The sequence below is a fragment of the Phoca vitulina genome, unplaced genomic scaffold (assembly GCF_004348235.1).
Source record: "Phoca vitulina isolate PV1807 unplaced genomic scaffold, GSC_HSeal_1.0 scaffold38, whole genome shotgun sequence".
NCBI classification, from domain to species: domain Eukaryota; kingdom Metazoa; phylum Chordata; class Mammalia; order Carnivora; family Phocidae; genus Phoca; species Phoca vitulina.
In genome coordinates this window covers 13,417,693-13,443,993 of record NW_022589741.1, presented here as the reverse complement: position 1 = coordinate 13,443,993, position 26,301 = coordinate 13,417,693, and the positions used below count along the sequence as shown (strand labels likewise).

Below are 26,301 nucleotides of genomic sequence, written 5' to 3'. Positions count from 1 at the left end.
AGCAGCTTTATTCATAATAGTCAAATTCTAGAAACCATTACATGACCCCTCAAAGGAGAATGGATAAAGTGTGGTGTATTAACAAAAGGAATACTACTCGACAATAAAGAGACATAAATGAATGTCAGAAGCATTATGCTGAATGAAAGAAGTCCTACACAAAAGGGTACATATTGTAGGATTTCATTTATGTGACACTCTAGAACAGCAGAGTTAATTTATGATGAGAAAATCAGAACAGCAGTTGTCTTTGGAAGATGGGACAAGAAAAGACTGGGAAAGTCTATGAGGGGACCATTTGGTTTAAGGGTAGTACTCTATCTTAATGTGTTTGAATTACACAGGCATTTGACATTGGTCAAAACTTATGGAACGGCACACTTAAGATTTATGTATTTAACTGCATATGTATTTTATTACCAAAAAAAAGGAAACAAATAATATTTAACTCTAATAATATGCACGTTTATGGATTTAAAGGTGAAGTTACTGATGACTGCAACTTACTCTGGTTTGCTTTGAAAAGAAAAAAAAAGATGGACTGATGAACGGATAGAGGGATGGAAAGATACTGCTAAAACAAATTTAGTAGAATGTTAATTGTTGAATCTAGGGGGTGAGTGTTAATGTACAATACTTCTAGCTTCTCCTAGTGTTTAAAGATTTTCATAATAAAATATTGGGGGAAAAGAATTCCTCTGCCTACAAACCCGTTGGTTACACTCAGTAATTACCAATGGCCTTTACTCAGACCCAGTTCTCATGTACTTCCCTGCAGTTTCTGACACTGTTATGCCCCCCCTCCTTTGAAGCCCTATACTACTATTCTAAGCTGTTTCCTTTTCTTTCTGCCTTCCCTTCCTCTTTGTACTCCCAAACTGTAGGTGTGCCTCAGCGTTAAGAACTGAGCCCTCCTCTATGCTTTTTCCCACAGAAAACTCACTTTCAGTGAGTTTCAGATAGTTACACCCTCTACGCAGTCAACTCCAAATCAAGACAGAGCATCTCTTCTGGTCAAGTGTCCCACTTCCAATGGCCGCCTGAGGATTTTAACTTATATGTCTCACATCATCACATCACTTACTTTACCCTCATAACTTAGAATGGGGATTCCATTTCCCAATTACTGTCCAGGTGGCACATAGTTACCCAGGGTCAATACCGAAGTTAGCTTTGATACTTCCCCCAGCCTTAATCTCTAAAATAATCAAGCATCGATTCCTCCGGAGTCCATTTCTTCCTTTTCAATCCACCATCACTAGTCTTATAATGATCCTTAGAAACTCAGTTTATTGTAAGTGCTTCCTGTTGATGTCTCAGCCTCACTCTTCCCCCAAAATTCATCCTGCATATTTCTAAGACACCTCTAATTATGCATCTCCTATTTGTATAATCTCTATGATTCCCCATATCTAAAAGATATTAACACATACTGAGCAGAAAAAGTTAAGCGAGATGTGTTAACTTGCTGCAGCAGCAGATTTCCAAATATGGACCACTCCCAATGAACCAGGCCTGCTGGTGTTCATGTTCAGCCCCCTCCAACACTAAATCTGAGTTGGCCCTGTGACTCATTTTAACCAAAAGAATGTCACAGAAATAGCACTGTGCCAGTTCCAAGTCTATGCCTTAGAGAAAGCCTAGAAACTTCCACTTTTGTACTCTTGGGAGCTCTGAGCCACCAAGAAAGAAATCTGGCCCCTCTGCTGGAAAGACCACCTGGAGAGGGAAAAGACAATATGGAGAGAGAGAGTGAGAAAAGGCCTAGCCCTCTCCGTGTCTCAGCTAGGCCCAGCCTTCCAGGTGTCCCTGCCAAGGTACCAGAAATATGAATGATGCCACCTTGGATGTTCCAGTCCCAGCTGCCGTCCGACCACAGCTACAGGAATGACCCTAGAGACTAGCAGAACCGTCCATCCGAGACAACCCAAAAAACTGTGAAAAATAACAAATTATTCTGTTTTAAGATACTAAGTTTTATGATGGCTATTTTACACAGCAGTGGATCAAAACACTTACTCTCAAGAAACTATATGATGGGGGAGGCATTAAAGTCAACAAAAAGACCATCAGAAGTATGTGTTAAGACAGAGGTATACTCAGCATGCTAATGAGTACAGAAGAGGGTCATCTAAACGAAATGGTCACGATGTGTGAAGGGGAGAAGGGGAGGATCTGGGAAAGCTTCTAGAGCAGATAATACAGGCTGAGTTTTAAGTGAGTTCATGTAGCAGTAGGTATAAACCAGCAACAGTTGTTTGGGCGAGCAGTCAACAGTACAGCTAAGGACATAAACAGGGACTAGGTAACTGAGGGCCTTCTATACTAAGCTAAAGAGCTGAAACTTTACCCCAAAAGCTATCAAGAACTATGAAAAATTTTCAGCAGGGAAATAACATTATCAGACGTGGATGTGAAAAAGATTTCTATGGTAGCAGTGTACTAGACAAGTGAGAAGAGAGGCAGAGTGGAGGCAAAGAAAGTCTCGTAGCCTACCTCAGTGATCTAGGACTGATGAGATCCTGAAATGACAGGGTCAGCGTGAACAGAGAGAAAGGGATAATTCTTTTTTAAAGATTTTATTTATTTGACATAGACAGACCACAAGCAGGGAGAACAGCAGGCAAAGGGAGAAGCAGGCTCCGTGCAGAGCAGGGAGCCCAAAGCAGGGCTCGATCCCAGGACCCCGGGATCATGACCTGAGCCGAAGACAGCCACTTAACCAACTGAGCCACCCAGGCATCCCGAGAAAGGGATAATATTAAGAATGTAAAAGCAGATGTGGTGGAAAAGGGGCTAAGAGAGAATTTAGGATGACTCTTGGTTATTCAGTTCAGACAGGCGGTACATAGTATGGCCACTTATGGACAGATGGCAGCTTCAAGAGTGAACTGAATTCACGTACAGGTACAAAGTTTAGACTCAGATACAAGGACAGGAGGAAAGGATAGATGTGTCTGCTGAGAGCTGGGAAACTGAAAGAGGTTTCACTTGATGGCCTCTATTTTTACAGTGAAATAAAAAGCAAGATCATCTGCTAAGACTAAGGAGAGAAATGGTGGAGAGACGAAGTTGAGAAAGGGAGGTAGAAGTTTGGGACAGCCCTCAGAAGAAGAGGGAGTCTCGAGGATTCCGGCGATGTTAGAAGTCAGACATTTATTCTGACCCCAGACACAGTTTGAGGGCTATGTCCAGCAGCACTCAGCAGCCCAGAGACATCAGGCGGCTGACTTGACCCAGGACTGGAGTACTACAGAAGAATGAGAGGAAAGAGAATTGAGGGTAACACTAAGGAAGTGACCCAAGCAGTGGACCGTGCATTGAGGCTAGCTATGGAAAGACATGCTTCCAGGGAGCTGAAAGACTGGTGGGAAATGGAGTGAGGTTTCCAAACAAGAAAAAAGACCTCAAGTGGTCAAAGTGTAGACTCACTGGGAACGAGCAGACTGCTGGAAGGACGGACAGCTATGGTCAAATACAGGATGTTGCAACAGCCTGGCTCACTGCTTTGCACCCAAGAAATGCTCACCAGATTTACTGATTGCTAGGCAAGCTGCTAGGGCTTTTACACATACCAGTTAAATAAACTAGCATTTGGTGAGAAATTTCCAAAATGAATCTTCATGCACACTGTTGATTTCAATTTAGTGCAGACTCTTAAATGACATCTAGAGTAATGCTTCCAGGGGTGCGTAGGTGGCTCAGTTGGTTGAACGTCTGGCTCTTGGTTTCGGCTCAGGTAATTATCTCAGGGTCCTCATATCGAGCCCTATGTCAGGCTCTGCACTCAGCGTGGAGTCTGCTTGTCCCTCTCCCTCTGCTCCTCTCCCTACTCTCTCTTTCTCTCTCTCTCATAAGTAAAAAAAATAATGTGTCCAACAGTAAGTCCCTTGATGTGCTACTTACCTATCACTCTATCATATGAGTTCATCAGGCAAGCTCAGAACACTTTTTTTCAAGATTTTATTTATTTATTTATTTATTTGAGAGAGAGAGAGAGAGAGAGCACGAGCATGAGCTGGGGGAGCCGTGGAGGGAGAGGGAGAAGCAGGCTCCCCACTGAGCAGGGAGCCTGACGCAGGGCTTGATCGCAGGACCGAGATCATGACCTGAGCCAAAGGCAGATGTTTAACCAACTGAGCCACCCAGGTGCCCCATGCTCAGAACATTTTTAAAAAAAGAATGATGCTTAGTATTTCTGCTTTCCTGTTATTTGTCCCAAGCTACTTCTATGAATCAGCTGATGATGTCTTTTAAAGCCCAAGCTCACCATCTTTTACTGGGGAAGAGTCCTACTTGCTGCCATTCTCAATGAGTCACTATTAAAGGCAGGAATCTTAAAAAAGAAGTTCTGCCCTGGAAGAGCACTCACATGGAAGCCTCACCTTCCTCATGCCAGCAATAATCCTCAAGGATATAAGCTGGGAATTAGGAAGTGTCCCACGAAAGCAAGACAACATCCACGACAAAGCAACCAGGTATCCAGGAGAAAATCATCGAATACATGACTAAACTGAGTATTAGTTCCTTAGTTTTTTTTTTGGGGGGGGGTTGCTTTTTTGTTGTTGTTATTAACTCAGGGTGTCTTCTTTAGAAATTATAGTTACATTAAAATACATAGTGACTACCCCCAAAGAATACAAAGCACTTAGCAGATTTCTATTGAGTAAATTCACCTTTTTTAAAAGATTTATTTATTTTTGAGAAAGAGAGAGAGAGAGAGAGCAGGGAGTGGGCAGGAGCAGAGGGAGAGGGACAGAGAATCCCAGCAGGCTCCATGCTGAGCACAGAGCCCGACTCGCTGAGCAAAGAGCCCAACTCGGAGCTCGACCTCACGACCCTGAGATCATGACCTGAGCCGAAACCAAGAGTCGGACACTTACCGACTGTGCCACCCAGGCGCCCTGTAAATTCACCTTTATATAACATCAATGTGAAATTCTCTCCTCCCAGCCAGGGCCACTGCAGTGTGGGCCACAGTCACTCTCAGGCAGGCTCTGACAGGTTAAGTCTCCTAACTGGTCCTCTACACTACTCCCATCCACTTTCCACCCGCCAAAGTCATTTATCTAAAACGCAGAACTCCTCCTCTGATACCCCTCCCCCCTTAAAATCTTTCAGTATCGCTATCAGAGAAAAACCCAAACTCCTGAACACACGATACAGTTTTTTGTGACCGGCTTCCCACTACCGACTGGTCTTGTTCCTCCCCACCTCCCTACAGCTCAGGTGCTATTCTCTCTTGTCTGTAGGCCCCCTGCCTGCAATGTCTTTCCCCTATTCCTTGCCCAACTAATTCCTCCCTGTATCAACCCCCACCCCTGTAACTCTTTCTTTGAAAGTTATTTGTTTAGTCTAGGATCAAATCAAGGATCATGCATTGCATGTGGTGTTCATATTCCCCTTCATCTTTCAGGATTCAATGCTAGAAATCACTTCCTCTGGGAATCCCCCTCTGACTCCCCCTGCCCCGTCTGGGTTCCATGCCCCTTCTACGTACTCCGATATGACCACTAACCATGGTATCATCATACTAGTTTGTAATTATCTATTTGTCATCTCTCCTATTCAACAATAAGCTCCATGAGGACCTTCTATTCTCCGGGCCCATACTGTCTGGCTCACAGTAGACACTCAGTGAGCGTTGGCTGACGGAATGAGAGCTACGAACAGGAAACATGACTGTTATGGCCTGAACTCTGTCCCCCACAAATTCATTTGTTGAAGCCCTCACCAGCAATGTGACTATATTTGGAGATGAGGCCTTTAAGGAAGTAATTAAAGTTAAATGAGATCATAAGGATGGGGCTCGAATCCAACAGGTCTGCTGTCCTCACACAAAGAGGAGAGACACCGGGAGTATGCACAAACGGAGGAAAGGCCACGTGAGGACAGAACAGGAAGCAGCAGTGTCTGCAAGCCAGGAAGACAGACTTCACCAGAAACCAACACTGCCAGCATCTTAATCTTAGATTTCCAGTCTTTAGAACCCTAAGACAATAAATTACTGTTGTTTAAGTCACCCAGTCTGTGGTATTCTGTGATGGCAGTCTGAACAGACTAATACAATGCCCAAAATCTCTGTGCCCACAGTTTCTGTGGATGCTGGAATGCAGAACAAAACCCGCATCACTGCTAGAACAAAGATACACACAGAAGACTTCTTCCCCCTACTTCTGGAAAAGTGAAACCCACGTTCTACAAAAAGCATGACAGAAAGTGTCATTCTGACACTCGTTGACACATAGAAAAGCCCAACTGGATCTCCCAGACCACGAGCAGCAAATTGTTAGTATCAATCACCATTTGGGCTTATCCAATCAGAAGGCAGAGAAAGTGGTCAGAGATACATTAAGAGTATAGAGTACACATCAAAAAGAAATCTTTCACAGAGCCTAGAATTATAATGATGGATTCACCTTCCCAGCTTCTGCTAAGACTGCTGCTAAACTGCTTGCACGCTCATGTCTCTGTTTCACTGTCCCCCTCCTAGCCTGTGAAGACAATGGCAGAGGCCATGTTGTTGGGGGGGGCAGGGGGTTCAATCACTAACAATGCCAGGTATAGCGTTAAGCTCCCAGCACACTCTTCATAATCGCTGACGCATGGATCATCATGGACAACTGACCCACCTTTGAAGCATTATCATTCGAGTCTCAACAAAACAGATTGGTCCTTAGGCTCTTTCCCAAACGTTCTTTCTCATGTTGACCTTTCACAGTTACTATCTTTCATAATTGGAAAATGATTCAACCAATGAGCTTGCTACTTTTCACTTAGAGCTCTGACTCATCAGCAGGCCAAGATTTTCTTGATAAATAAAAGCACATTTTAGAATTTAAATAAAATCATCAGGGTTCACAGCTATTTTGATTTCCACATTAAGAAACTTGGAAAACTGAAAATCTGACCAAATTCTATGCGCACCTTGCTCTTGCTGTAGTACCCAGAAGAGAACAGAGATCCGCTAAATAATTCTTTCCAAAGGCTTACTTACAATGTTACTGTTTAAAATTTGTTTTAGTGCTGAATAACATAATCAAAGTATTCCCACAGCCTGAACTTCTAAAAAATCAGGATCAAAGCAAGTGAAGCAGGTGTTAGATGCATTTCAAAATCTTGATCATATTTAGGACCCAACAATCAGCTGCTATTATTTCAAGGTATTATTGAATCTGAAATTTTTTTTTTTACTGAATCTAACACAAGGTGCTGAAAAAGCTAAAATCATCAGAGGATTTTATTTGTGTACTTGTTGTTCAAATAAAACTTAGACCAAAAGAAAAGAAACTAGGCACATAAACAAGACTGGATGCTTATGCACAAATATATACATGCACACAGGGGTTTTATTCTTAACAGCATCATTTACCTTCTGCCCTTCTCACAAAGCTTCTCGATTTCAGCTTTCAGATCCTGCTCCTTCTGCAAAAACTCCTTCTTTTCTTTCTCTATCTTCTTCTTTGTTTCTTCTCGCTTTATTGTTACATCCTGGATAGCTTTTAGTATCTCCTGAGTCCCCCATAATTACAGTCACACACAAGTAAAGAAGGAAATGAATTAGTTCTTTTGGTCTAAAGGTTATTTTCAACTAACACAAATTAACATATTGACTTGAGTAAATTCAAGTTGAATTGAAGGAATCGGGTTGATGAGTAGCTCTGAAAGCCAGTATCTACATGTAAGAGAGAAAGTTACAATAAAGCAGATTTCAATTCAGCAGGAGAAAGAATTTCTAACAATCAAAACTATTCAAAAATGGAATTTACTGCCTTGAGAAGCAATAACCCTTCCATTACCTGTGTTCGGATAAAGGCCGAATGAACACCTGTTAAGAATGCTGAGAAAGGCATTCTTGTACGGGGTGGGAATTCATTACGTTCAACAAAAATGGTCTTGTTTTGTTTGTTAAGGTTCTACTTTATTATGTGTGAGGAGTTGTTTGGTTCCTTTTTTACTTTAACAAAAATATATATATTTGTAGTAAGAAGTGGAATAATAAAAAAGTGATAGTTAAGTCACTCCCTAATCCATGCCAATTCCACCCATAATTAATATGTCCACTGTTTTATCTGATTGCTTTCACATCTTTATTCTCACACAAACACATATACTTATATGTGTATTTCTTTGCTTTTGTGTTTTTTCCAAATGAGATGATTTTTTTTTTTAAGATTTTATTTATTTATTTGTCAGAGAAAGAGATAGAGAGCACAAGCAGGAGGAGCGGCAGACAAAGGGAGAAGTAGGCTCCCCATGAGGGACTCGCTCCCAGGTCCCCAGGACCACAATCCAAGCTGAAGGTGGACACTTAACCGATTGAGCCACCCAGGCATCCCATGAGATGACTTTATACACATTATTCTGCATCCTGCTTTTTTTCACTTGATGTGAGCATACTGTCAATACAGATTTAACTTGGTGCACCTGGGTGGCTCAGTTGGTGAAGCATCTGACTGGTTTTGGCTCAGGTCATGATCTCATGGGTCGTGGGATTGAGCCCCATCAGGCTCCATGCTTAGGGTGGAATCTGCTTGAGATTCTCTCCCCTCCCCTGCTGCCCCTCCCCCTCTCAAGTGTACTCTCTTTTTCTCAAATAAATAAATAAGTCTTAAAAAATAAAGTAAAATAAATATATAGATTTAACTTAAAAATAGCAGTATATGACATAATGTGTATATATATATATCCAACTTATCTAACCATTCTATGTAAAGAGTCCATCAAGTTGACTCCAGTGTTTTTTAACTACACACAATACTGCAATAAATACTCTGTATATCTACACTTTCCTATAAAAACTTTTATTTCTGTAAAAAAGACTTAATAATATGATTGCTAGGTCATAGTACATTTTAAATCTTAACTGACAATTCTTAGTAACTTTTCCAAAAAGGCTGTAACAATTCATATACAAATGTCTGAAAAGGGTTCATTTTTCCTCACGCTTGATAACTTAATTCATTTTTGCCGATCTCTTGAGGGGGAGAGAGGAACGGTACGGAATTGTTTTCAGAAACATTTTCCTAGCTCCCATTCTCTGTTTGTACAGCTGGCCTCCTCCAACTAAAACACGCACTCAGTGCAGACACTATGTTGCCTTTGCTGCTAAATCTGCAGAGCCTGGGTCAGGAACTCAGAAAGTATTTGCTAAATGAATGAATACCAGTGAGGCTGAGGCTGAGCTTCTTTTCATATATTTATTATCCACTTGCTTTTCCTCTTCTGTGTACTACCATTTATAATTGTTTTGTTTTTAAAGATTTTATTTATGTATTTGAGAGAGAGAGCAAGCTCATGGGGGGGGTGTGCAGAAGGAGAGAATCTTAAGCAGACTCCCCGCTGAGCAGGGAGTCCAACTCGGGGCTCGATCCCAGGACTCTGAGATCATGACCTGAGCTGAAGGCAGATGCTTAACTGGCTGAGCCACCAAGGCGCCCCACCATGTACAATTGTTGTAAGCAAAGTAATAACCCCTTCCCCCAAAATATGTCCACATTCTAATCTAACCTAATCCCTGGGACCTGTGATTATGTTTCTTTCCATGGGAAAAGAGACTGTGCAGGTGTGACTAAGGTAAAGACCCAGATACAGGGAGACAGTCCTGGATCATCTGCGTGGGCCCAATCTAATTACGCAGGTCTTCAAAAATGGAGAACCTTTCTCAATTGCGATCTGAGGAAGATGTGATTAGGGAGGAGTGGTCAGAGATGTAAATTTGCTGACTCTGAAGATGGAGAAGGGGGCCACAAATCAAGGAATATAAGCAGCCTCTAGATGCTGGAAATGCAGGGAGAGGTAAGCTCTCCCAGAGTCCCCAGAAAGTGATGCAACCCTGCCAATACTTGGATTTTAGCCCAGTGACACCCATGTTGGACTTCTGACCTATAGGACTGTGTTGTGTTCAGCTGCCAAATTGATGGTAGTTTGGTACAGCAGCAATAGGAAACTATACAATAACCTTTCCTAGTTTTTCTTTAGAGTATTTGACTTTTACCATGAACTTGTAGGAGTCTCAGAACACGGATATGGATATTAAACCCTTCATCAGTTGTGCTACAAATATTTTCCCAATCTAACACTGATCTTTTTTTTTTTTTAAAGATTTTATTTGACAGAGACACAGCGAGAGAGGGAATACAAGCAGTGGGAGTGGGAGAGGGAGAAGCAGGCCTCCCGCCGAGCAGGGAGCTCGACGCGGGGCTCGATCCCAGGACCTGGAATCATGACCTGAGCCGAAGGCAGCCGCTTAATGACTGAGCCACCCAGGCACCCCTAACACTGATCTTCTGATGTTTTTTGTATCATCTGCCATATCAGAAGTTTTAAATTATACATAATTAAATTGATTCATTCTTCTATGGCTTTTGGGTTTTTTGCCTGGCTTAAAGTGACCTCTTGCAACTTGAGGTTTTATAAACATTCTCCTAAATTTTCTTCTAACTTACATTTTTTCCAGTTTTCATATGTAGATTTTTAATCTACTAGAATTATGTTTTTTAATATAAGAGTCTAATTATATGGTTTTCCAGGTAGACAGTCAGCTATGTCAACAAAACGTATTAAATAACTTTTCTCTCTAAACTTAAATAGAAGTGAGAGTATGGGGGCGCCTGGGTGGCTCAGTTGGTTGAGCGTCCAACTCTTGGTTTTGGCTCAGGTCATGACCTGAGCTTGATCGTGGGATCAAGCCTCTCATTGAGCTCCATGCTCAGTGGGGAGTCTGCTTGAGATTCTCTCCCTCTGCCCCTCCCCTGGCTCAAGGGCATGCACATTCTCTCTCTCTCTCAAATAAATAAAATCTTAAAAAAAAAAAAGAACTGAGAGTTTGAACAAGATGCCCTCAAAAGTTCTTTTTATCCTTAAAATTCTAAGACAACCATTAAAAAGATAAATATTGCTCTTCTGTTTCTATTAATTCAGAAACAAAATTACAGTTTGATTAGGGAGTGTAGCCATACTTATTGACAGACTTTAACATAAGCAGGGTACCTGGTGATTCTTCATTTCTTCTTCTCTCCTTTGCTGGAGCTGCTTTAATTGCACTTGGAGCTGATTCTCCACTTGCCGCTGCTTGTCCAGGACCTCCTGGTAACGTTCCTTCAACAGAGTTCTCTCCGTCATCATTTTGTCCTATTTGTAACAAGAGAAAAAAAGTTTAATTACCCAATTTAATTGCAAAAACACCAGGTTCCTGTTCAAGGCACTGTGCAGAGCTCTAGGCTGCAGGGTCCAACATTCTAACTACTAGCCATGAGTGGCTATATAAACTTAAGTTAATTAAAGTAAAAAAATCTAAAAATACAGCCCCCTGGTCACCTGGCCACATTCCCAAGTACTCAGTAGCCACAAATAACAAATGACTACCACACTGGACAATACAGATATAAGACATTTCCATCATTACAGGAAATCCTATTGCACAGCACGGCTCTAAGGCGGGGGGGCGGGGGTGGGGCATCGGGGCAATGTATGGCCTGTGGGCCAAATCCAGACATTATCTGAATTTTTTTCTTAAGACTTATTTTATTCATTTCGGGGAGAGAGCTCTTGAGCTCACGTGCATGAGCAGGTGGAGGGGCAGAGGGAAAGGAAGAGAAGCAGACTCTGAGCTGAGTACAGATCCCACGACCCTGAGATCATATCCAGAGCCGAAATCAAGAGTCGGACACTCAATCAATGAGCCACCTGGTGCCCCTATAAATAAATTTTATAGGAACACAGCCATTCCCAATGGCTTATAGGCTGCTTTTACACTACAATGAGTGGAATGGTTACAACAGAGCCCCAAAGCCTAAGACATTTACCATCTGACGTTTTACAGAAAAAGTTTGTCAATCACTGTTCTAGGGAATAAGAGGAAGAAGGCATTTTATCAGAGCAAGAAGAAATGAATGGGTAAAAAAACAAAAACAAAAACAGGTCACCTACTCAAAACTGCATCCAGAAAAGAGGATTCCTTATTGGCCATTAGCGCTGAAAATGGACAGATCCGCTAAAGAGGTCTGGGGAGCATGGTATTCAGACTGGGCAAATCAGCAAGCTCTCATGTAAAGCAAGAGTAGAAGAAAGGCTTCTGAGGACCACAGTTCAGCTCTGCCTCCCCATATCCGTAAATCAAGAAAAGTGATGGCTACCTTTCAAAGGGATGCTAAAACTTAAAGAGACGTTCAATTTAAAACACATTTGGTATAAGGCAGCCCACGTAAAATTTAAACCAAGAGCATTCAATTGAACTTAATCATTAAAAGATAACTATTTTCAAAGAAAAGACAGGTTTTAGAAGTGAATGAAGGAAAACTTATTACATTATGATAATAAAAACTATGTTTTCAAGATGGGACTTCAGCAGAGCACCTGGGTGACACAGTCGGTTAAGCGTCTGACTCTTGGTTTCAGCTTAGGTCATGATCTCAGGGTCGTGAGATCCAGCCCACAGCTTGGGATTCTCTCTCCCTCTCCCTCTGCCCCTCCCGCTTGTGCTCTCTATCTAAAATAAATAAATAAATCTGGAAAAAAAAAAAAAAAAGATGGGACTTTAGCTCTGAGATAAGCTAGTCCTTAGACCAGGTGCTGAAATGTGACTAAGGCCCCTGATGACTCTCCAGTCTCACGTCTTTACAGGGATTCTGAACCTGAGATCTATGGATGGGCCTCAGGGGTCTCTGAACTCTCTGAAATAGGGGGATGTGGGAGGGAGGATAAATTTTTCTGAGATAAGAATTAAAGTTTTCAAAAGATTCCAAAAGAGGACTTTAACCCAAGAAAAGCTAAAGAAAGGTTAAGAACCAATATATTCAACTAGTAGAAAAGAGGAATCTTTACTTTCTTCAGCATAGGTCTTTCCCTTTATTTCCTTGTGGTACTTTCTCTGTCTACAATGCTTCTTTAGGACAACACAGGCCAGGGGAAAACACCACTAGTCTCATGGAAAGAAGTCTCAAGGTACATACTAGTAGTACATACAAAAAGATAACTGAAAAGCTATATAGTAAACTACTTGATCCATAGCATCTCATCTTAACAAGCCAAAGTTACTATTTCATCAGTGTCTAATTGGCTCCAAGGACCAGAAGGTACAATTTCAAATGCAGCCAGTGGGAAATTACCATAAATGCACAAAAAGGGAAACAAAACAGGAGCCAAGTTTCTTCTATTGCCACCAAGCTTAACACCTGCCTAGTTCCACTGCCTTTTTAAAAGCATGTGAGCCTACACTGTATGTTAACTAACTAGAATTTAAAGGAAATTTTGAAAAAATAAAATAAAATAAAATAAAATAAAATAAAGGCATGTGGGCCATCCCAGTACCCAAAAGAATACAGCCACATAAAACATAATCCTGGGCCTATTTTGGCCCAATGACTTGCTAGTTTCCATTCCTGCATCAGACTGATGCTAAAGCTTATTTATAACTTAGTTGCCCCCCCTTGGATTGCTACTGTCATCAGAACCCCACCATAGAACTATGGGGACAAAATAATGTGCTTAGAGTAAGTATTCAAGAAAAGGTGAATCACCGCCCCTTCCCTGGGACTTCTCTTCTAGCTTGGTTTTCACCCAGCACATCTCCATCAGCTTGCTCATCTCTAGGATCTTTTTACCTGCCTGTTATATGAGTAACTCCGAGTTGCTATCCTGTATTTAAAAAACTTTATTCGCTTCATCTGGTTAACGTACTCCCATAACTTCCTTCCTTCCATCTGCCCCTCAATTTCTTCAACTTGACCAAATATCCACTTTCTTATCTGGTTGCTATAAGCACTTTTTCTCTCACTCAGTTAACACATATTACCCTAAAAACTTCTTCCTGATGCTAGGGTGCCTTTCCCAGCATCATCCTTCCTCTCAAAAAATAGATCAAAGAGACCATTTTAACAAAGATAAATGTGCAGCTCTCTAGGTTTTAAAACCCAATTACTAGGAATAAAAGGGAAGATAGGACTCAACAGTACAGCAGAAAAAGACCTGAAAGCTCAACACTCTGAGCAGAGCACCACAGTAAGCCAGGGGAGGCCTGAGAAACAGCGTCTGGAATGATAGAGAGAAGGAGAACCCCACTGTGTTGTGACTTCATTATTCTGTATTTGGATTATTGTATTTACTTCTCAGGATCACATTTTCAAAGCAACAATGATAAGATGGAACCTGTCCAGGCGGAAAAGTAACCAGGGCGATGGAAGGGCTGGAAAACGATTCCTATGAAGAAAAGAATGTTATAAATGTCTGGGAATGTTTTTTTCTGGAAAGATTCGACTTGAGGGGTAAGAGGAAGCGGCATAAAAAAACTTCAATTATACATAGGGTCAACAAGTAAAGGAGGATTTGGATTTAGTCTATATGGCTCAGGAGAGCACCCTAACAAGTATGAGAGGTGCTATCCTCACCTACGAACAAGATGTAACAATAAGAGCTCTTTTTCAGATGCAACAGGCTGCTTTATGAGTAGTAAGCTTCCCATCTCTGGAAGTGATCAAGTAGAAAGAAGTTAGCTGACCATCTGTTAGGGATTTGAAAAGGAGATTCCTGCACCTTTTCCAGCTGAGATGATAGGACTCTAGATAGTCTGAGTTAACGGTCTAGTATATTCACTGGGACAGTTTTAAGTACTCACCAGATTCTTTTCAATATCTTGATCTGTGTTTACCTCTGAATCGGCTGTCTTAAAGTCAGTCTATAAAGAAAGAAACAATTATATTCAGAACTGTTCAGAGACATTTTAAAAGGCAAAATTACTCTTTCGTAATTTTACAAGGAAATCTGTCACAAGTAACTAAGCAGCTGAATTTCTGCATTCCCCTTTTTGGCTTCTGAACAAGAGAAGAACTGTAAGTCTGGCAAATAGACACTGACATGTATATTGCATCGAACATTATCCCACAAAAGAACCTGAACAAGACCCAAGAACTGCCAGAGAGACAGCCTCAAGTGTGAAATAAGAATTTCACCCCCTACAACCTATTGTGCCCATCCTTCCTCCTACAACAAAGCACACCAAGCACTAGGAGGCAGGATACACTGTACTTCTTAAGATGTAGGTCAGAGAATTAACAAGGATTCTTCCTGCAAGGACAAAGATGGGAAATATGAATGCTAATGACCTACACTCATCAATTAGTCAGTGAAAGAACTTATATGTAGGTCATAAAGTTCCTAGTCACCACAATGAGACCCTGACTCCTGGCTTTATTATTTACTGAACACTGGAAGGATGACATCCCACAGCACGGCATGAAAATCGTATGATAGTTGCCAATAAAAAAACGAGAGACAGAGTAGTTCTCCACCACCTTCCTATGAAGAAAGGTCTCCTACCCTTGATAAATATATAAATAAATAAATAGCCCAAATGCCATTTTAGTAGTAGAAACTGGATACTCGACCTGTACGGCAATGTTCTGAGAAAGCTTCAGGGAAGAGCTATCCTGATCATCATCCTGATCCACTCTGACTCCTTCAACCCCATTTGCTGGAGGCACCACAGGTCGGAAATCCAAGCCTGTGTCCCTGCTACCTTCCTTTAGGATGGAGGCTGGTGGGGATTTCTCTTCAGAACAATTCCCGGAGGCAAGCTGCTTTGTATGGCACCCTGCCTTAAGAGACCGAGTGACGGGATGGAGGCTCTCCCGGAGGCATGTGTCCCCCTCCTCTCCTGCTGTGTTGGCCACGTCCTTCAAATCAGACTGAGACCCACCGCCAGAAAGACAAAGGGCTGTGGCTAGCAAGTTTTCTCCTAAAACCGCCCGGTGCGCTGCTGAAGTGTCACCTGCTGATGAACCAGGATTCTGCTCTGGGTGTTCCAAATGGACATTTCTGTTATTCTCCTTGGTTATCGTTTGGCTACTTACACTCGACAGAGGCGAGTTCTTGTGCTTCTGTGCAGGGTCTTTGGGGCTATCAAAAACATAAGATAAAAAGTTTCTCTCTTCACCCAATCTTAAGGAAGATTAAATACATAGTATCTTCAACATAATGACTAGAAGAACAAAACCAGACTACATTAAGCCCCTCAAATTATCAGAATGACGTGGAACTTAGTCTTTGTCCAGCGATTTTGACCCACATGCAGGGAGTAGAGCTTGCTGGTTAGAACCTGGGTGCTGGAGACAGACATTTCCTGTCAGGTGACCATAAATAAACACACATAAATGACTCTGATGAGCCCCAAATTTCCGAGGTCCAATTTGAATAATTTTGGAGAATGTCAATGAAATAGCCTGCTGCTCGTTAGAGTATTTTCATTTAGTTAGCTGTACTGACTTAGTTACACCTCATGTTCTAACAAATAAAATATTAATTTAGAAAAAATGTTTTTATTCCACTCTCACGTTTCACAAAAATAATTTTCGTTCAAATTCTTCATACAGATCTTTGACCAGAACCACCTCTTAAGTTCCTCGACAGTTTTCCAGAGCACAGCATCCCCACTTCAGGGTGTCTGAGGTACAGACACTGAATCCGAAACTGAAGCTGTCAGTAGAAATTTTACCCCAGACAAATACATACACATGTACAAACACTGGGATAGTTGTTTTGTCGTTTGTCACAGCCACTTAATGTATTGCTTTTTGAAGAGATCTTTAAAACCTATTTACAGTGACATCTAACATTTACAACAGTACGCCTCCCACCCAGGAATAATGACTACATCTGTGCCAAATTTCTTTGCCCCTTCTTTTTTTAAAAAACTGATTCTGTCAATTGATGCCCTTAAGTACCCCAAGCCAGCAACGACTGAGGCTTTAGGTCACGGTGCCTTCCTTTCCTCAATAGCACATGCTGATCAAAATAAAACAACCAAGATTGTCTTTGGGATATGAACACCTTTATAAACACCTCTAGCTGACTCCTTGCTGAGAGTTACCTGGGAAAGCGGGGGAGACACTTAAATTATTGATTTGGCACATACAGTAGAGTATCTGGGTGTAAATCCTGACTCTGCTATTTACCACGTAAATGACTCTCGGTAACTTAATTAATCTCATTTGTAAAACAGAAATATGACCCACCTACTAGGACTATTGTGAGGATGACATGAAATCATGCATCTGAAGTATTTAGTACACAGCCTGGCACAGTAAATATTCAATAAACCCTAGCTGCCATTATTGTTAGTAGGAGTATGTGGCTGACTCTATTTATAAAATGAAGATCCAGGTTGATGGTTAGGCTTACTTAACATTTTTCCCCATTACTCCTTCGCCAACAAATCTCTCTTCATTTAAACCAGTATTTAGGAGGTACTGCAGAGTTGGACAAGCGTGGGTTCAAACCCTGACTCCAATGCAGCTTGGCAACCCTGGGCAAGTTACTAACCTCTCTGTGTCTAATAATATTAGCACCTCCCTCCTGCGATTGTTATGAGGATTAAATGCGTTAATACATATAAAACTATTAGTACAGTATTATCTATTATATTAGGTCCTAGGTACTCTAGAAAAGAGTTGAGGTGGAATACACAGTCAATTTAGTACAACACTGTACGTAGCTATGTGTTAAGCACTGTAAGATGCAAGGTTGGGCAACCATAACTCAGCCCTCAAGAGTTTAGAGAGGAGGCAAAATATCTACGTGAAGCAGTAAACCATACTAACGAAGCTATCTGTTTATCTGGAGATAATACAGATACACATATATCTGTGTGTATGTATGAATATGTATGTGCTTTATGTATGTATATGTATACACATCTATATAACTATGTAATACAGAAGACATAAATATACAAGTATGATATATAGTATCATTATAATATACATAATCGTAACATAAATGTATAGGTATCCTATGTAGATATAGACATAGATATTATACCATAAATATACAATTAAATGAACATATGTAGTCCATGTAAAAAAGGGTGGGGAAATATTAGCATTTTCAGAAGAGTTTGACCCCCTGTATTCTATTGACTCAACAAACACTTAGCATGCCTGCTGAGTGCCGGACGCTGTGTTTGGTACCACAAATACACACACGGATCAGACAGTCCCTACCTTTAAAAAGCTTACTCTCATGCATTACTACTCACTAGAGCCAAAAAGAGGAAAACCCATCTACGCTTCCATAAGAAGCCATCTCAAAAGCCCCTTGCCCAAATGAAATCTTCCCAGTCAAGCATGCGCACATTACCTTAGACCATCTGGGAGACCTTCGTCTGATTTGGAAGCACATAAACTAGAAGAGGATTCTGGAGGATTGGGGGCACTGGACACCACACCAGCTACCTCGGACGCCGCTGCCATCATGCTCTGTACATTCAGAAACAAATTACAGGCTGCAAGTTTCCAAATTTTAAAACAAGTGTATCTTTCCCCCTCAGAACGTCCATACCACAGAGTTATTCCAGGAAAGAAACACAGAGAAAAAGTTGGGTCCTAGGAGAAAATACTTAAACAAGAGTTTTGTGTAGCAAGGTATTAAAAGAGCCACTGGGCACAAGAGGCCCAAGTGGACATTGATCCTAGGAAATCACCGTATTTATATAAATACCTAGGAGTCTGAGAAAAGCTTTTCCACTTTTGGCAGAGATGCAGTCATTTAAAACAGACTACAGTCTGTGAGAATCTTCCAATTGGTCCACATACCTACTTTACCTAATATTATTTACAAAGAATGTATTTGGGGGCCCAATAATCAACAACATCTTATACATTTTAAATCATTAAAAGCATTATCTGTTCATTTAAGTGAAGTGTTTTGGAAGTGTTCGTATGTGAGAAAAAAACAATACTATGCTGGGCAATCGGAGCATCTTTTACTGTCAGTGTGCTCCCCACAGATGGGAAATGTTTGAGAATCACTGACTGAGAAAAATACAGACTCTTCAAAGTTACTACAGCGGTGCAAAAGAGTACAAGAATCTTGGGTACTCCACTAAGAGAAAGAGAAGCTGAGAAACAGGGTAATCCAAGTCAGGGAATCGGGACTGATGCCTTTCTTGGATCAAAAGGTCATCCTTTGTGTGGCAGGACAAACTCACGGCCCTGCACAGTGAAGACAAAGCGGGGGAAAAGAATGTGGGGGGGCCGAGGGTGTAACATAGGGTTAGTTTAAGTTCTTGTTTTTATTTTAATAGCAACACAGATATTCACACCACCCCCACCCCCACCCCCGCCCCACCGCCCGGAACCTTCAAGCTCGCACTGGGCAAGTATGGAGACTGGGCTCTGTCAACACTTCAGTCACAGGCCAGGGAACCCCGGTGTGCCTCAGTTTCCCCCATTATACAAAGCTCCTAGGAGAAGATGGGCCCAAATCGCCATTACTGCTCCCTCGGGTGCAAACATTCTGCCCCGACGGCGCCCAGGGTCCGGGGTCCTCGGTGCCCGGTAAACGGAACCGCAGGGCACGGGTCCTACGTGAGACTCCGCCACTACAGCCCAAGGGGGAGCGGGGCAGGTACGTCGGGCTGCAGGCTGCGGCGCGGGGTGGGAAGTCGAACGTGTCAAGGGAATCCCTGCGGCGACCGCCAGCGAGACGGCGACGCCGGGAGCGACGGGTGCTCGGGGGAGAACGGGGCACTGCCGCGAAAGGGACAATGGGGGAAGCGGCGCCGGGTGGCCACGGCCGCCTCAACCGGGGACCGCTAAGTCCGCCGCCTCCTCCGGCCGGAGCCCCCTGCACCTCTCCGTCGCCCCCCCGCCCACCGCGCTGCCGGCGCCGTGCCGTTCCTAGGCCGGGACCCCCGCCCCGTCCGCACGGGCCCCCTCCACTCCCCCCCCCCCTCGACCCCCGCCCCTGCCCCGGCCCCCGGCGTCGCAGCCCCCTCCCCGCACGCCCGCCCCGCACACACCTCCCGCGCCGCGCCCCCGGGAGGCAGTGGGGGAGGGACGGGACGCACCTGAGCGGGCGGAGCGGGGGGAGGGGGCGGCCGAGCCTCGGGGGGAGGGGTCGAGCGCCGGCCCGCGCGCCGCACCTCCCACTTCCGGCGGCGCGAGAGGAGCGGGCGAGGCTCGGCCGGGAGGGGAGCGGCCGCGGCGGCACCTCGCCGCCCCCGACGGCGCCCTCTGGCGGCCAGAGCCGGCACCGTGAAGGAGCCGCGGACTCCGCGGTAGCCCCCTAACATACGAGTGGACCCTCCCGGGGATGCGGGGAGGAAGAGAGGCGACGGCGAGAAGGAAGGAGACCCGGCGGAGGGAGGAGCCCCTCTGGGAAGGTCCCAGGGAGAGTCGGGGCCATGCCGATCAGAGAGAGAAGAGGAACGAGGTGTTTTTAAAAGGTCGCAACCGAGACGCCCTTTGCAGAGGACGCCATGAAGGGCAAGACCGTCCCTCCGGGCAGGGCCCCCGTTGAGGACGCCCCGACAACTCGGGGCGGTGGGGCCAGGCGAGCGGAGCCCACCACGCCCTCACACCCCTCTCTCGGCGGAGGATGCCCGGAGCGGGCGGCCCCCTAGCGCCGGTTGCTCCGGGCCGCTCATCCGGGCCGGGGCCCCGCCGCTGATTGGCTGCGCCGCCGGGCGGAAGTGATGCTACTGTCACTGGCTCCCCGGGCTCCCGGGAAGCCGCGAGTTTCCGCAGGGAGGCGGCGGCGGCAGCTGCGGCCGGGCCGGTGAGTTGGGAACTCGGTGGGGGCGGGGCAGGGGCAGCCCGAGTGGCCCAGAGCCGGGGGCGGGGGGGCGCGGGCCCCTGAGGACTAGGGGGCCGCACGGAGGGCGCCCTCAGCCCCGGCGTGGGGGAGCCCCGGAGACGGGACACTGGGGTCACGGATCCCAGGGTAGTAGGGGTCCCTCTGAGAGGAAGGACACGGTGCACGGGCCAGTCGAGGCCGGGGAGAGGTAAGTCAATGAAACTGACCTGGGACGCAACCTGGTTTCTAGGAACCTGGTGTAGAGGCTTCGAGGAGGGCAGTCTCTTGGGACAGGCTCTTCCCAGGACTCAGGGCTGCCCATATTCTTTCTTTTCTCCCTTGGCACCTGAGAGCCGTAAAGATACGCACAGCAGTTGGGTGAGGTTGTGATCGCTTTCAGAGAGTATTTAAGGTTCCTTTCCCAGAAACCTCGGGTGGGAATGGGAGACGGTCCTGCTCTGCCAGAGGGAGAGGAGGAAGTGGTGGTCTGGTTTCTCTTCTCTTCCAGAAATGTGGTGGGAGCTAGGGCACTTGAAGGGGATTGCCTAGGTGGGGCATTATCTGGCTGTCTCGCAAGATGTTGTTTTACTTGGTGAGGTCTGGGAAAGGCCTCTGAGTATGTTGGGACAGTGGAGGCTACTGGAGGATGGGGAGGAATTTGAGAGGGAATGTGCCCGGGAGCCTAAGGAGATGTGGAATGCAGTTTTTTGGAGGGAAAAGTCAGGTGACCTAAGTTCTCTTCTCCCTTTCCAAAGAGACTTCAGTAAAAGACCTATTTTTCTATCACGTTTTAAGTTGGATCCCTTTGGGTGTGTGTGGGTACAAAGCCTTGCCTCGGGGTGACACAAGCACAGAGCAGATGACTCTAAAGGAGCCCAGTTGCCAATAGGTACACACACGTTCTGCTGTCACCTCACCTGTCCCTGGAACCACAGTTGCCCACCAGTTCTAAATCTGGCCCTTCTGAAATCAAACCATGGGTGCCAGTCCCAGTTTAGAGCCTGAGCCCTCACTTGCAAGCCACCCAGCCAAGCTCATGCCTAAGGAGAGCCAAGTTTAGTGCTGCTTTCCAACTCTCCCATCATTTCTTCCTTCCCCTTGCCCACTTGCTTTTTAGGCCTGTTCAATTTTGTTTGCATTCTCAGGTTTTCACCATTTCCTCTGCTTCCTACCTACTCTTACTTCCCTGGCATCTGTCAGAGATACAGAAATCGGGAAGTTAGGTCCACCTCGACTTCTAGGAAATAGGACTGTCTGCTTCTCGAGGAGGGTGTCTGGGCAACAGTTCAAGCCCTCTTCTGGGCCTCTGGGGAACACAGAAAAGAGGGTGGCATGATGGTTAGGATGAGAAGTAGGGTTTCTCTGCCAGTCTACAACCCACTTGAGATCCCTGGAAATGACACTTGATCATTGGCCACTTCCCGTGGTCACAGGTCATGGCTAGCCTCTGCTGGCTCCACTGGGTTTGGGATGACACCATTTCTTCTTTTCTTTTTTCTTTCCTTGGGACCCACAGGTCTGCAGTCTGTGCTCAGAGCCAGCATTCCTCGGTGAAAGGGATGCCTTTTCTCCATTTGCACAAAATGAGCGTGAGGTGGTTAGCCAGACCAGGAGCTCAGCCTCACACAGAGTCCAGGTAGGACTGGGGCACCCTTGTGGAGAGTCGGCCCCGAGGACACCTGGGCTGAGATGTCAGCTGGGGGGAAGATTGATGTCTGCTCGAAATAAGGGAGGAAGGTCTCTTCTAAAGAACAGTCATGATTCTGCCAGTAATCTACTGAAGAGCAATAGGACTTTTGAGCCCTTTTCAGAGCAACAGTGGCAAAGAGCAACATGGTGCCTGTTAGCAGTTGGACATCCTGCCCGATTATCTGGTGAGATGGTGATTGCCATCCTGCCGTGGACGTATCCACTGGAGTTAGTACCGGCCCACACCCCACCGACGGGCTTATCCCTGTTGCTCAGGAATAAATGTGAATAAAAAGAGAGGATCAACTGTTTAAAAATGTAAACGGAGTGGATTGGGGGTTTCTAGGTGTCATACGTGGGTGGCTCGGTGTCCCTGCAGATTCCCCGCAGGGGTCTCTGATGTCCTTTCTGTTTGTCTGCAGCCTACTGCTCTGATGCCGAAGGGGAGGCAGAAAGTGCCACACTTGGATGCCCCCCTGGGCCTCCCCGCCTGCCTCTGGCTGGAGTTGGCCGGCCTCTTCTTGCTGGTTCCCTGGGTCATGGGCCTGGCAGGGACGCATGGGCCTGGAGCGCAGGGCCCAGGGGGGCTAAGCTGGGCCGTGCACCTGGACAGCCTGGAAGGCGAGGGGCCGGAAGAGACCCTGGAGCAGAAGGCAGATGCCCTGGCCCGGGCAGCGGGGCTGCTGAACGCTGGGCGCATCGGGGAGCTCCAGGGGTACTACCTCCTCGTCCAGCCGGCTGGGCAGCAGCAGGAGCTGCCGGTGGAGGCCGTCCGGCGGCGGGCGGAGACTGTGTTAGCCGGGCACGAAGCTGTGCACTGGCACTCGGAGCAGAGGCTGCTCAAGCGGGCCAAGCGCAGCGTCCACTTCAATGACCCCAAGTACCCGCAGCAGTGGCACCTGGTAAGCCCGACCCTGCCGTCTTCGACTCCCAGGCGGAGAAGTTTGGGGTGCTCTGTTCTCTAGAGGGCTTTTGTATTACTCTCCCGTGGCCCCCGTCCTTTGCCTGAGGACACATTTCTGTTGGCTTCGGTGGCGTGTTTTGCCCTCGGGCTCCACCTTCCCTGTGCTCGCTTCTGGAGAGCCAGTGGACTGCAGAAGTGAGGGGGTGGGTGCTGGGGCGAGGCTGCCCGGGCTCAGATCCAGCTCCGTCACTTACGTGAAGATCGTAACGGTATATACCTGGTGGAGTTCTGGCTAGGAGAAGGGAATTCATATATGTGTGCCTCACACTTGGTGAACACTTGGTACCACATGGTGTTATGTAATGTCCATAGGTTATACATCATACGGCCTAATAATTGTATCCTCCAACCCTTGTCACCATTTCACTTGTATCACCAGTGAATGATGCCAGGCCTTCTGGAGAGCGAGGTGGTGGCAAAGCCCTCCCTTGTCCCTCTGTCCCCACCTAGACCTGTTGGTCTACAGCCACTGCCCGGCCCTTTGGTGGTGGCCGAGCTAGCTCTGACTTATCTGTCTGTGAGCTGTGTCGTGTCACTGGGCTCCCAAGGCTCTGGAAATAGCTCCTGACCCCGTGTCTCCTACAGAATAACCGGCGGAGCCCTGGCAGGGACATCAACGTGACAGGTGTGTGGGAACGCAATGTCACAGGGCGAGGGGTGACCGTGGTGGTGGTAGATGACGGAGTGGAGCACACCATCCAGGACATCGCACCCAACTACGTGAGTGGCCCCGGGACGCCCCCTCCGACTCCCGCGTCTTACCCCCTTCTTGATACGGCCCCAGTCTGGCCCCCTTTCTTACAGGTCCCCTGGCCACCCAAAAGGGCCTGGGAGGTGGGATGGTGTTCTTCGTCCTCCCCTCTCCCCCAGCCAGCATTCCAGTCTGGTAGTTAAGACCAGGAAGAGGACTCCAGGTGGCACTTTTCCTGGTTCTGGTTGCTGCTCCCCGCCCTGGGCAGTAAGGAGTGGCCCCTGGAGGCAATTTCCCTCTCCCCAAGAGTTCTGAGCACCTTCCTCTTCCAAAGCCTGGTCTTTAGGTAGCTCTAAGTCTCTTTTATCCTGGGCTTCCCAAGCCACGGAGCCATCTCCTGGACCTGTTTCTATAATGGACAAGAGAGAAGTTTGCTGAGGCCTGTGGCACTTCTCCGTTTTGCCCCACGTGTCCTGTTCTCATGTCTGCAGCCTGAGAGAGAGAGACGGGCCTGTTGCGCTGGCTGGGAGCCCCAAAGTCCTAGGTTCCCCCAGGTCTCCTCTCCCCCTGGACTCCAGGACCTAACCCGTTACAACCTGTGAATGACCACATGTCCCCCCCAATGTTTCAGAGCCCTGAGGGCAGCTATGACCTCAACTCCAACGACCCTGACCCTATGCCACACCCGGACGTGGAGAATGGCAACCATCACGGCACGAGGTGTGCGGGAGAGATTGCCGCAGTGCCCAACAACAGCTTCTGTGCGGTCGGAGTGGCGTACGGGAGCCGCATAGCAGGTACCTTCCGCTCTAGCCTCGGTGGGCTTCTCCCGTGGTGATGGTCTTCACTCCCTGCCTGCCCCTCCCCCGAGCACTGAACCCTGTTGATCCCACTCTCAACACACCTGGCATCGGGCAAAGGGTAAGCTTGTAATAGATGTCTGTCGGGCATATCAGTTCATTGATTTTGTTCAGTGCAGTGGTGTTTCAAACTTGTCGTTAGCCGCAAACCCTATTATATAAAACAGATAAAAGGCGGAATGGCCTTGATGTGGGACAGAGGCCTCAAGCCCCAACCACTCAGTCACTTCCCCCCTTTTTCTGATCGTGGTTACATCCCATCAAATGACCCCACTCACTGTAACAATAACTCCTTTTCCTTATCTAGGTTATACTTGTATTTTCGTAATTTCCCAAGTACCCTTTTACCTGCCTTTCTTCCTTGTTCCGGTCTGTCTGTGGAGACGCCCCTCCCATCTCCCAGCTCTCCAGCTCCCAGCCCTTCTGATGGTTGCTGTCTGCACTCCCTGCTTTCAGGAGAGCTGAGCAGCTCTGGCCCCCACTGGAGCTTGTTCTAAGGCTCTTTCTCTCAGTCTTTGTCCACCACGGGAGAACGGGAAGGGCCTGAATGGGGGAGCCCTCCCCGACTGCTCAAAAGTGCGAGGAACCTGCAGACGGAACGGATTGGCTGTATTCCTCTTACTCTCCAGCAGAGGGCAGCAGCCCTCTCCATAAATGAGCTCCAGAGTGAGCCAGAAACTTCAGAGCCAGGTCCCTTCTGAAAGCTCCGTTTGTCCCTACGTGGCCACCAGGATGTGACCCACCCCATTTTAGAGGGTGAAATTAGGCATCCGTGGAGCAGTAATGGTAATGAGTACCATTTTTTGGACACCTTCTGTGTGTCAAGCACCGCACCGGGGCTCTATGTGATTAAGGATGCAAATAAGGGAACCTTGGCTACCTACATTCTAGCCCAGGCCTCTTCCCACCAGCCCTCATGATCCTTAAAATCCAAGATTTAGCATTCTGTTAAAAAAAGAAGAAAAAAAACCATTCTGGTACATACACATGGTATAAAACCTCAAAGGTACCAGAGCGCTCAGAGGGAAAAGTAAGTCTCCACGTGTCGCTCGCCACCACTCAGCTCCCCGTCGGGGGGACCCGCGTGGTCGAGGAGCTGATGGGGCCCTCACCGCCTAGGTATCCGGGTACTGGACGGGCCCCTCACGGACAGCATGGAGGCCGTGGCATTCAACAAGCACTACCAGATCAACGACATCTACAGCTGCAGGTATGGTAGAGCCGGGCACAGAGCCTCCGACGGCAGGGCAGCAGGTGCCGACCGGGGTCCTCCCGGCTTCAGCCCGCAAGTCCATCACTCTCCTCTCTCCAGACCCCTGGCTGCTGGGTGCTCAGTCGTACGCCCCACATCACCCCAGTCATCGGGTCCCCAAATGACGAGTACGCCGGTCTGGCCCGTGTTCGCCTGTTTCACGAGCTCAGCAGGGCTCCTCCCCCACCACAGCCCAGCCGAATGCCCAGCACCGGTTCCCGCCACCCTACACACGTGAACGCACCCGCAGCCTCGGGTTCTGGCGATGGTTGGG

At 46.4% G+C, this 26,301-nt stretch overlaps 2 protein-coding genes across 7 annotated transcripts in view; one reads left to right on the top strand and one right to left on the bottom strand.

The window, feature by feature from the left end:
* RNF214 (ring finger protein 214) overlaps nt 1–19,947 on the bottom strand; it is a 41,700-nt gene extending 21,753 nt beyond the window's left edge. Inside the window, exons 1-6 of one of the 6 annotated variants that reach the window (XM_032428127.1) lie at nt 19,844–19,947; nt 18,133–18,251; nt 15,849–15,894; nt 14,615–14,674; nt 10,993–11,133; nt 7,373–7,512 (exon numbers count right to left, since the gene is read on the bottom strand). In XM_032428127.1, the coding sequence (XP_032284018.1) occupies nt 7,373–7,512; nt 10,993–11,133; nt 14,615–14,674; nt 15,849–15,894; nt 18,133–18,248 (503 nt within the window). In that variant the 5' untranslated portion in view covers nt 18,249–18,251; nt 19,844–19,947. The other 5 variants (XM_032428122.1, XM_032428128.1, XM_032428123.1 and 2 more) reach the window with 5 other exon arrangements.
* Nucleotides 19,948–19,950: 3 nt separating this feature from the next.
* Nucleotides 19,951–26,301, top strand: part of PCSK7 (proprotein convertase subtilisin/kexin type 7) — a 25,292-nt gene continuing 18,941 nt past the window's right edge. Inside the window, exons 1-6 of the mRNA XM_032428121.1 lie at nt 19,951–20,553; nt 22,088–22,207; nt 22,683–23,162; nt 23,810–23,944; nt 24,547–24,712; nt 25,895–25,985. Of these exons, the coding sequence (XP_032284012.1) occupies nt 22,695–23,162; nt 23,810–23,944; nt 24,547–24,712; nt 25,895–25,985 (860 nt within the window). The 5' untranslated portion in view covers nt 19,951–20,553; nt 22,088–22,207; nt 22,683–22,694. The remainder of the gene's footprint in view (nt 20,554–22,087; nt 22,208–22,682; nt 23,163–23,809; nt 23,945–24,546; nt 24,713–25,894; nt 25,986–26,301) is intronic.